Raw genomic sequence first — 12,424 nt, forward strand, 5'->3', positions numbered from 1 at the left:
CCGGGATGAATCGACAGATGAGCCGTCTCATTCAGCCAGCTCATCACGCAGCCTGGCAGGAGGCCCGTTAAGCCGGGGTGAGGGCTGAGGGGAGGGGGATTACCTGGGCTCGTCCACCTGCCGCAGTCAGGACCCACTACCACTCAGGAGCCCACGGGAAGAGGCCCAAAGACCGGCTTAAGCAAAAACCATTAGACTAGAGATGATGGAGATGGAGCCCGGGAATGAGGCACCTGACAGAGCAGGCACATGGACACGGAGCCGGGAGAGCCGCCTGTGACACGGTCACAACGCACACCCCAACACATCACATTCACTACAGTAAAGCCAGAGAACATTAGAGCTGATTGGAATGGCGCGCACACATATGGTGAAAGACAGTGACAGTGTCCACATGAGATTTTTTCAACAGGCACAACCTCAATCTTGTTGGACAAAAGGCTTCTTATCATTAATTGGTGTTGTCTTTAAAAGCCTGTAATTAGTTTGATCTAACATTGCATTATTATATGTTTGTAGTGCTTTGCCATGAGTATTTGCCAGGCACACATAGCATGTTTATGAGCCTACATTTCTAGTATTTAAGCCTGTTACTGACAAATCTTACTTGATACAGACAAAAAAAAAATATGGTGCAAATTAAAACATGCATTATAAACCATAAGTCAAAGGCCATTAGAGCCTAAAACTAGAATTAAATGTGTTATTTGAAATATTCTGTAGTGCAGCACTGTATCCTCCTCATCAGCCTCATCAGTTTGACAGAATTCACAATTTTTGAATTGCCATGTGTCATTCATCAATGTTCTCTTAATAACAGAAAGCAAGCATTATTCCAATATGTCACACAACCATTGGGAATCCAAGTGGTGTCAACCAATCCTGACTGCTAGCCTAGCCACTGATCTATAGGCAAATACATACAACCAAGCTAGCGTGAGAGTAACTCTTACCTCAGTCACTGAACAAAATCAGAAAGAAAACAGTCACTCTATCTTTATTGAGCACAAGATGGACACGAGAGACAGTTTCCTTTACCTGTTCAGAGAAATAAGGTCAAACAGAGCTAAAGTGTCTAGATAGTCAGGTAGCTACCCTGTTAACTTTAGCTTTTAGCTTGTTGTTCCTGTTGGAGTCATTTCTGTCATTTGATTAATCCATTCTCTCCACTGTAAAGACGATTTGAAGACAGTCACCACATATGTAATAAGATATTCTGCTTCCTAGCAGTAAGGTTAGCTATCCGCATTCCTGCTGCATTCTCTAGAGCTTCCCAACCTTTTCTAACTAGCGCCCACACAACCGACCTCAAAAGCTTCCGTGGCCCACAAAATCTTACCGACTAGATCATTTAAAGAGCAAACAAAATATTGAATGTAATCTGTCAGTTTTTTTTATTGTTTTTATAATATAATGCAACACAATAAACACTTTAAAAACCAAACTAACATAAGTTAGCTGATGTTGTTCGGCAGCTACCACATGCTAAAGAAATGAAAGTTGTGAAAGCAGCTCTGGCTCAGTTCAACAGTTAGATACATATTTGTTTAGCCCCCAGTTGTTGGCTTAATTTGTTGAGCTAAAAAGGTTTATTAAAAAAAGACTTCTGAGCGTTCAGCACAGAGCAGCAGTTACTCGGCTTCTGTTCTCCGACATGTGAAGCTTAAAGGTCTTTACACACTGACAGCGACTTATTTGTGCAGTATTTTCGGATGATGGTAAATTAATTTGATCATGTGTATAACGGATAATATCCTGCACACCAAACGCAATTTTTGAATGGTGAAAATTCAACATTATTTTTTCCGCTCTCTGCTTGATATTTTCACCAGTAGCATAACTCAAGGTGCAGAAACTGTCTGCGCTCCTTTTACTTTTTCAGAATGGAAAGAAGCCCACTCATTTTCATTTTTAGAAAAGTGTAAATAAAATGGATACAAATAATTTTTCCCCGATTCAATGAGAATATCAAACATATGTCGCAGGCAACAAAATACTTGCACGCACATACTTGCAAACCGAGAAATGAACAGTATTTTAAAGTAGTCATGCATTGATATGATCCCTGATTGTGCAGTAAGGTATCATAACCTTTCAGCAGCACAGTTGTGAGGTGTTACCAGTGCGGTCTACATTTGTTTGGGGGAGGCAAGGAGCAACGTGTCAGGGAGTTCTGCCACCCACCACCCAGATGGCACTTTCCAGAAGCCCCATCGCTCCAGCTGCCGTCTCCCCCTGAGGAAACCTCCAGTGATTCAGATGTGAGGTCTTCTACAGACACGCACACCAACATACAGTACAGATAAAATCTACAACTGCTCAGACAAAGAGAAGGAAATCTGACAGGCAGTCAGGTTTGCTGAGGCAGGCGGACAAGTAACGGAAGCTCATGCATGCTAACTAGCAATGCACAAACTGCATGTTTAAATCATAACAGACAATAAAAGTACTTCTCAAATTACGTTTTTAGCTATGCAATGTGCCTTTGTCCATTTCTATAGATCACAATGTGTCATACTGTGTCACAAACCACATAAACAAGAGTGATACATGGTTTCAGGCACGATTCAGTGTGTTCACTCTTTGCCTGTATTACAGCTTCCATTCTTTTCTTGACACTTGCTTTCAGTTTATCTGAATTTTCTGCTTCCTACGATCCCAATTACAAATTTCTAACACCAGATTGAGTGTTTTAGTGCAAATGTTCTTCTTTTTTTGTCTATTTCCTTTTCTCAGTAAGAGCTTCTTGACAACTACACAACCTTTCAGACTCATAGCACTGATTTGTCTTCTCACAGTGGAAGGATGGACAGAAATACTTGTGGATGTTTTCAGATCTGAAGCAGCTTGATTTTCTCCTCTCTCTCAAAGATGACAGCTTTAAGTGCTGTTTATCTGATGCTGACAGTGTTGGTGTCTACCAGGTCTTGCATAGCTGCATAGCATAGCATAGTCCCATTTTCTCTGTAGCTTTTAATAATGTTTTAACTCCAGCTTTGGAAACTCTTGGTTTTTTCAATTATTTTTCTATGACTTTCTCAGAAAAATCTCTTGAAAAACGGATATCTTGAATGGCCACTTCGACTTGAAATTAAATAAATTAAAGGTGGTCTCTGACTTTATGCACACATACATACAGTGTATATAATGTATGCAGTGGCAGCAATAAAAACAAAAATTAAAATGTTTAGTCGCTAGTTGCTTTGCCAAAAAGCACTGACAGATTCCACTTGCCCCGATTTCATTTTTCCATCTTGGTGAAACCTTTCACCATGTTTGTCAGTAACAGCCCTGAGGCAGGCTGGGAAAAAGTCCAAGTGTGAATGCAGAAAATGCATCTTCAGTGACATGTTGCAATTCATCAACTTGAATGCTTAAAGCATGTTGTCAACCAGTTCAGCACAGTTCAGTGTTCCAAAGTGGCTGAGAAAGACAAATGTCAAAAATCAGTGTCTGCTGATCATTTGGCTGGTCAAATCTATGATTTCTACCAAAAACATTATGAGATAATGTAATAAGAAAACATAGGATTTTAACATTAATAGCATTTTAGCAGTGGATATAATCCTTTTTCTTTTTTTTTTTAAACGGTGATAGGCCTCTAAGAGTACGCCTATGGTATGTTTGGTTTTCACTGGTTCATTTAAATGCTTTTGTCCAATGACACATTCATTTCTTTTCTTTATTCGATATTCTCTATTCTTTATTCATATTGCTTTTATTGTGTGTTTGCTATCTGGTGTCAATCAGAGGAGGTTCCTCTTTTGGGTCTTGTTTAGTCTTAATGTTTCTTCCTCTTGCTCTTAAGGAGTTTTCCTTGCCACTGTTGCCCTTAGCTTGCTCAGTTGGGGCCTGGACCCGGGCTGTAAAAAGCGCCATGTAAATAAATCCGGAACTGAATCTTGAATTAAAGCAATACTCACTGCACCTTTCTCAAAAACATTATGTGGTATGAAAAATTGACAAAGTGATGGAAAGTTCTGGGTTAGCAATACTAAACATCAGATTCTTATAAGAGTGGTTAGCCCTGATTTGTAAAAGCGTAGGTTTGTAAACCTTTACCCACACCATCCACGACTGACCGCCTGAGTCATTTCCAGTATAAAAACGGACAAGGTCAGGTTTGTCCAACGGGTTGTTGAGGGACAGGAAGGACGTTAGGGCCTCACACTCACCCCTGGCAGCTTCTCTTTCCCGTTGAGGCCCGATCCCACACAGGAGAGGTGGGGAGTTCCGTATTATCGGAAACCTGTTCTCACACTTCCTCTTTCAGTGGAATGGAAACGAGGGAGACAGAAAAAAGGGAAGATATCCATGAAAACCGGAAACTCATGAGACTTTATGAAAACAAAGTGATTCACAAGAAAGGGAAAGAGCAGGATACTTTGGCCTTTAAGACCAAAGGCAATTTCCTCTTAAATCTAATGATGTTTAACATATGATGAACGTACGAGTTCCTAACTGAGCTGCATACATACAAATCAATCTGAGAGTCCCTAACAGGAGGTTTTCAAGCATGGCAGGCAATCTAACTGCTCGAAAGCATTCGCACCAATGTTTCACACTTGCAAACGATGCTCCCGGTCCAATTAACACCCTCGCTGGAACATCACACGGAGAGCAAAAAACAGACTTCGGAAAGCAGGCAGGGACTGTTGTGCGAAAATCTGCAACAAAGACACTCTAAACAGGTACAAAACTCGAAAACGTCTTTTGTCCTTTTCCTGCTCGGGCTGAAATGTTAAGTGCAGCTGCGGCGTTATCGTACCTAAATGCCTTTTTAAACCAGACGTCTCTCCTTTCAGGAAGCAAAACAGGTTCTTAGCATTATACTATCAAAGGAAAGCCCGAGATACTCGGGGTCAAAGGATTTGCTATGGGCCACGCAAGCGTTCAACTTCAAAAGGAGCCAGACTTAGAAAAACAGAGCAGAAGATAAGAGGGCAGAGATTTGTCAGTAGACGGGAAAGTCTTGTTTTAAATGCACACACAAAGCTGGTGTTGAGCGAAGATGAAGCACAAGAAGACACTAAAGAGGATTCCAGGGCTTTAATACCTTCTAAAAGCCCTAATATGTTTAAAATCTAAGGACCTGCTTTGACCATTCACATATTTCACTGGAGTTGTCCACCAACATATGAAATGTCACTGTTGCTTTCTTTTTTTCTTTTTTAAAGTCCTGTGTGGTCCACACTCAGCCAAAACACAAATGGTGCAACTATACCGGTCAAATGAGAAATTGGTGGTGACAGGAATACAGTCTATAATCATGAAGCATGTTCTGAATATTGTACAACTGACTTCAATGCAGAAACATGAAAGTATTTAAATAAATATATAAATATTTACATAAAGTGATTCTCATATGAAGCTAATGTACTACAGGTTTCAAACTATTTATAGGAAGCTGTAAAAATGAAGAAATGTTTGATGATGAATGGAGCTGTAGATTATTTCACAATAACTGAGAAAGCGGTACAGTAGTGAAAATAAACTTAAATAAAATTACCATCCAAAATGCCTCATAATTGAAAAGCAGTGACCAAATCTCACTAATCAAATGGCTATTCATAGTAATTTTGTGACAAGTACTAACTATAAATAACAGCTTATTATTATTTTTTAAAATACTTTGCTCATAGAAAATTCTTGTTATTCTCAAATTGTTCCAAATAGTGAATAAACCATTGGTTTACATTTTGATGTCTAATTATAACATTGCAACAGATACTGTATACTATATTACTGAACAACAATTATTACTATGGCCAATTTCCAAATGTTTGAGCAGTAGTGAACTTTTAGTAGTAGTAGGCAGTTGCTATGGCACGAGGGGTGTGAACTGAGTGGTTCCTAGTTGTTTCGGAAAATGAATGGGAGTCTATGGGAAGAACAAGGGATGAAAAAATGACACATAGACAAGTGTGGGTCAGTGTAGCTTTGGATTAGAGATTGGGGACCTGCACTGTGTATGTACATGCGATATGGTGGCTGTCAGTCAAAGAAATAACTGGGCTTGTGTGGAGGCAAATATGAATGGGAGTCTACGTAGATACGTTGGAAGTACAGTAGATGGTCGTGCAATTTTTTACCCCATTCATTCCTATTGAAAAACAAAATCGGAATTTAACGAAGATTGTATCAAAACCGTATGTGTAAGATGAAAAAGCTGTACACTAGCACATTCCCATGCAGACCGAACATTCCGGAGTTGGAACAGTGTCTATATCTTGAAAACTGCGGGACGAGTTAGCGGACAAAACAACAAAAAGTAGAAGAAGAATTGAAATTGGATAACAATAGTGTTGCGCATTGCAAAGCAAATCACTCATAATAATAATAAAACTTTATTTACAGAGCACTTTTTACATCAGTAGCAGCTCAAAGTGCTTCACAGACAGGTGGTAAAGTTTGGTACCAGCAATAAAAGAATTGAATAAAAGAAATAAAAAATGAAGGAAGAATTTTAATTAAAAGCTAAAGAGGTACATTTTCAACTGTTTCTTAAAAGTGTGTGCTGTGCTTGACCGCCTAATAGTTTTACATATAACTGTGTATCATACAGTGTCAGGAACCACATAAGAAAGACTATTAGAGATTATTTAACAACTCCATAAGCGTCTGTAACTTGTAGCTAAATTAGTGTCGTAGCTCAAGTACAAAACTAAAAGAAATGTCTTGGCTAATCAACCACATCCGCGTGCCAAACTGTAACTTTAAATGACAACCTTGTTCTACACCCTCTTACAGACAGTTCCACCCAGCCGCTCCGGCTTGATCTCTAACCCAAACACAGCCCGCAGCCCTTACAGGTGGATACAAAGCTTTCAACTTTTTTTCCACCGGGTCTATTTTTGTTTGCTGAGGGAATCTTTCAGCACACTTTCTCTCTAAAAGCGAGGGACACCTGAACGTGTCTGCTGTGTGCAGGTGTCAGAGCAGAAAGATTGAGCACTGCCTCTTTTCCTCTCCTCCTCTTCTTTCTAACTCCCCCTCTCACCCACACAACCACACACAAACCTAGTGTTTACTCTTCTTCCTCCAGGGCTGGAGGTTTAGAGGGAATTTCCTCAGATTACTGCTGTGTATGTTTCAGCACCACCCCGGCTTGCTAACAGGAGGAAGGAGAGGAGGCCTCTAAATCTGTGTTCTCCTGCAGGATTGTGTGTGCATCCTGAAGACGCACAAACACACGTACACCTGGCAACGGTGTTCATAAGTCCATTAATAAGAGTCCGAACAGAGTCTCTGGGGTGCAAGTCGGAGACGAGTTTTGAGTCTTTGGGGCACGAATCAGAGCCCAAACTCTAGTCTCTGGGGTGCGAGTACGAGTCGAGACTTTAGTCTCTGGGGTATGAGTCTGATTTGAGTCAAGACTATAGTCTCTGGAGTGTGAATCCACATTGAGTACTTGGGATGCAAGTCTGAGTCAATTCTAGAGTCTCTGGGGTGCAAGTCCGATTCAAGTCTCGAGTCTCTGAAGAACAAGACTGAGTTGAATACTCGGGGTTGCAAGTCCGAGTCAAGTCTTGAGTCTTTGGGGTGTGAGTCCGAGTCCAGTCCAAGTTGAGTCTCTAGTCTCTAAGGAGCGAGTGTGAGTCAAGTACTTGGGGGTGCAAGTAAAGTCAAGAATCTAGTGTCTGGGGTGCAAGTTCCAGTTGAGTCTCTAGCCTCTGGGGTGCGAGTCAGAGTTGAGTCTCTAGGGAGCGAGTCTGAGTCAAATACTAAGGGTGGGAGGCCGGAGTCACGTGTTGAGTCTTTAGGGAGTGAGCCTGAGTCAAGACTTTAGTCTCCGGGGTGAGTCCGAGTCGAGTCTCTAGTCTCTGGGGCGAGTCAGAGTCGAGTATTTAGGGGTGCAAGTCCAAGTAGAGTCACTGGAGCGCAAGTCCAAGCCGAATCTTGAGTCTCTGGGGTGTAAGCATGAGTTGTCTCTAGTCTCCGAGGTGCAAGTCCACGTCAGGTTTTGAGTCTCTGAAGTGCAGGTCCAAGTCGAATCTTGAGTCTCTGGTGTGTGAGTCTGAGTCAAGTCCCGAGTCTTTAGCAGAGAATTTTAATTTAGTCTCACTATTATTTGCAGGCACTGCATTGTGCAAAATGCAAAATGCATGTGAAACATGTCAGGTTTGACAAGACTTCAAATAACAAGCCATTCATTATAGAAAAACTTCAGCTAACAGTATTGTAGCTGTACAGTACTGTAATAGCTAGCATACTGCTTTCTAAACTGCACAAGCCATTAGTTTCAAGTGATTTTGCCTCTTTTTTAAACACTGCATTAGTGCTTCATTCTGTCCATCAGACTGAAGGTTTTTCAATAACTTGATGCCACTGCAAGCTGTGTGAGAACACCACTGTAGTAATGACAGCACTAGCAAAACTGACAAACACATAAAAGTCACACACGTAAATGTGAAAATGCAAGATTTCATTTATTTACCACATTTAGGTTGGTGGTCTTAATTTAACGAGTTTTGTCAGCCTAAAATTTCACAAGTCCTGAGCTCCAAGCCATTTAAGGGAAATTACAAGTCGAGTCACAAGTGAGTCAAAATGCGACTCGCATCCTCATCTCAGACACCTGCCACACACACGCACCCAGTTATTTTTGTCCTTATCGTTTACCACTGGCTCGTGAACCCGCAGCCACGGAGCTGCTGGCTGCTTGGAAGAGCCTTGTTCGGAAACCCGATCAGGAACAAAGGGCCCGTGCCACTGGCAAAGAGGTCATGGGGCACACCTGCTCTGTGTGTGGGAGTGTGTTTATGTGTGAGGAAGCATTTGAGGGGCTGGTAGGGGGGATAATTAGAAAAACAAGCGTCACGTGTTGAGTGTTTGCTCTTATGTTATGCCTGCAGAGCAGAACTGCAAAAGGCTCTTTCATCACAAGAGCACAGGAAAAAGAGGTCAACTGGCACATCAGAACACTTCAAACATTCTAGTGATGTTCCACAACAACAGGTACATATTCGCCATGTTTTTTTGTGTAGGACAAAAGAACAGAAATAGCTGCCAAAAAGAATGCAAGAATGCACAGGGAAGGTAAAATGGGGCTTGTAGAATTCCCTCAAACATAGAACATTTGCACAAAACAGATGTCAAATAAATTTCTAAATTTCAAAACAACGTTCTAAAGTTTTGTTTAAATCGCCTTTTATATATCTGCAGTCCTATACAGAAGTTTACATCCACCATTTTTGGTCAGAGTTTCTTATCTGTTTACTCCAAATACAGAAGCATAGAAATTTTACTGCAGCCGGCTAAAGTCTACCACACACGGTAGAAGAAGCTACAGGCCGCACCGCCAGAGTCGGCTGGCGGGTAGCAAAAAGTACAAAATGCAGCTATAGCACATAAGAAGCATCTCAAAAAAGTGCAGTTAAACTTCAAGCTCAAGTTCATTTTATACTCTACTATAGATTTAGATTTAAGGATAGAATTAATGGAATAAAACTTTCAACATCGTTCAGTAATTCATCACATTTGGTATTAGTTAACCAAATATTTACAACTAACTTTTTCCAGCTAAAAGGTACAATCTGATATACAGTGTGACTGTAGATTCATATATATACACACACATACATACATATATGTGTGTGTATATATATATATATATATATATATATATATATATATATATATATATATATGTACACACACACACACACACAATATATATATATATAAAAAATCACAAATCACACAGATTTATGCATGGAGCACACTTAGACTTGCATCCAAACATGCATTCATTTATGCACATTTTACGTCAAACCCACTTTTTATAAATCACTACTTTAACATGAAATCTTCACATAACATTATTTTATGATCAAATCTGTGTGTATGACTGTTTTCCGGAGGCCCCTGAACTTTATCACAGAATCTGTTGTAGTTGTACAGGCAATCAAGCATTTTTATTTTTTATCACTACATCATAAACTCAACAGTGCTATCTGACTGAAATCAAACATAACACACGTGTCGCTGCATGATGAAATGGTCCACTGAGACTAGTGGAAGTAAATCGAAAGCACTTCAAAAATGCAAAAAAAGTGCACAAAAAATGTTTATTTATTTATATTTTTTTATAAAATCAGAACTTTTTTATGAAATGGTGCTTGGACCCTGATGGTTGCCACTTGCAAGTTTCTTTTTAAGTGGACTAAATGTTTTGTTTTTGTGTCCCCTGGCCAGTGTTGTACGTTCTCTGTGTGAGAGTACGAGTGTGGGGAGGAGTGGAGCAGCACGCCAGCACTGGGGAAGGATGTGGTACCCAAAGCAAACACAAGCTGCCGGACCCTTTGTGTCTCGCCTCTCCCCACTTCCGCCTGACCTCCACCCAGAGGAAAGCCACGAGGCTGCAAGAGAGAGTAAACAAGGCCAAGAGTGTCTCTGGGGACGACAACTCAGTTTCACACATGCAAACACGAATGCATGCAAATCACACCGCTATTCATCTGAAACAGTCTTTATTCTTATAAATATGTGAGAAGATACATGGAGGGATTTAAGGACAAATGACGGAGAGTCAGAGAAAGAAAGAGAGACAGAGATAGTGAAAGAGAGAGAGAGAGAGAGAGATACAGAAATAGTGAAAGAGAGAAAGAGAGACAGCTACTCTTTCTCTTTCCTGATTTGTCTTCAGAGCGGCTGTCCTGAAGAATGCCGCCCCTCACTGCTGTCAAAACAAGGCTGGGATGTTTTGCTAGCTGCAGCTGTCTCCTCCACAGGGACTTACTGAATTTCTGGAAGAGACTGCTACAAGATCCTTCAACCCCCCCACCACCACCCCACCTCACTCCTCTTTCAATCCCTTCCATTTTTTTTCTCTACTTTTTCCTCTGCCCCGTGTCTTTCTCTCAGAGAGAGAGGGAGAGCGAGCAGGGTGGACAGAAGGAATGATGTGTAAGGGGGGAGGAGGGAGAAATGGTAAATGTTAGCTATGTCTGTGTCCTACTTCAGGCCGGAGTCAATGATCCCTGAAGTGGGGACCATAGCAGCTGAAGAGGGTCAGCCTCTCACACAGCCGGCCCCTCAGCGCCCCTCGCCTCGCGAAGCTCTTCCGTGTAGAGGGTCTGCTGAAGAATGACGGCCTGGTTGTCCAGACACTCTTTTAACTTGTCTTCCGTCAAGGTGAGGCGCTCTTCAAGAACTGCCACGGTCTGAGGAACAAGCGCAGCATCAGTGTTAACACCAACCATTCTTGGGAGTTTAAAGGGGAATTCCACCAATTTTTAAAAAATTCTGCATAATGAAATTCTTAAGATGCACACGAAGTCATTCAGAGGAAGTTTTCACAGAAAGTTCTTACATTAAATACTTACAAATACTCCACTTGATGCGATTTATAATGACTGACTTGTGCAGAAATAGAATTGATAATAACTATAAGACTATCCAATATCCAAGTATTTTAAAAGTAAAATTAAAAGTCCTGGGCTATTTTCAAACCCAGTTATCCAAGTAGTTAAACAGTTATATCATCAAACTATTTAAAATATTATTGTTTTTATTATCAACTGGAGAAACAACCAGTTACTCCACTCACATTTCTTCATTCTGTATTTTTTTTAATTATTATTTTTGTAAATCACATCAAAATTGAATCAAACTGAATGAAATCAAAACGTACAGATGTACATCCTTATATAAATATAGAAATACACCATTTAATTTCTAATGAGTGAACATTTTTGTTTTCTAAGGGGCATGGAGAAAGCCAAAAACAGAATCGCAAAATAGCCAGCACTGCTCACCTGAGTCAGAATGTCCAGCTGCTGGACAATGTGCTCTAGAGTGCTTCTAAAAGCTGGTGGAAGCCCCGAGCGTTCATCCAACAGGTACGTGACCCCAGGTCCCAGTCTTTCCTCCTCTTCATCCTCCTCTTGCTCCTCATGTGCATGAGTATAAGTGGAAGCTGAGGCAGTGCTGGTGCTTGGACCATCTCTGTAACCTGGGACCCCACGTGCACGTCCACTCCCGCCCTAAACAAGAGCAAAGAAGGAGAAAGGACAATGAGAGGCCAAAGGATCTGACTACCACTAACCGTCAGCACAAAGGATGAATCTTAGGATGAAAAGTTAGGGGTGATAGAATATGATAAATTAGAGGACATGATAAATATCTACATATGTACAGACATTCACACTTCTCTTTAGCTTCTTTCACGCTGGCCCTAACATACTGTAACATACTTGGTGATATGATTCTGATAATCTTATCCGAATACATTGTGCATATTACAGCTCTTCAAGGACACTGACAAACTCCTGAGAAGGCTATCATAATTCAATATTTTGGTGGAATCGACCAAATACTTCAACACTACTGAGTTTCAAAAAATTCCATGTCATTAAATATCAAATTTTAATATCCAAGCAGTCCATCGTATCAGCATCAGTCAGACAATAAGGATGCTTAT

At 40.7% G+C, this 12,424-nt stretch overlaps 1 protein-coding gene across 5 annotated transcripts in view; it reads right to left on the reverse strand.

The window, feature by feature from the left end:
• Positions 1-9,860: 9,860 nt before the first annotated feature.
• The window catches only part of poc1b (POC1 centriolar protein B), a 49,678-nt gene continuing 47,114 nt past the window's right edge, over positions 9,861-12,424 (reverse strand). For all 5 annotated transcript variants that reach the window (XM_036568249.1, XM_036568251.1, XM_036568250.1 and 2 more), the window contains exons 11-12: positions 11,760-11,987; positions 9,861-11,165 (exon numbers count right to left, since the gene is read on the reverse strand). In XM_036568249.1, coding sequence (XP_036424142.1) covers positions 11,022-11,165; positions 11,760-11,987 — 372 coding nt within the window. In that variant the 3' untranslated portion in view covers positions 9,861-11,021. The remainder of the gene's footprint in view (positions 11,166-11,759; positions 11,988-12,424) is intronic.

The sequence above is a fragment of the Colossoma macropomum genome, unplaced genomic scaffold (genome assembly GCF_904425465.1).
Source record: "Colossoma macropomum unplaced genomic scaffold, Colossoma_macropomum, whole genome shotgun sequence".
NCBI classification, from domain to species: Eukaryota; Metazoa; Chordata; class Actinopteri; order Characiformes; family Serrasalmidae; genus Colossoma; species Colossoma macropomum.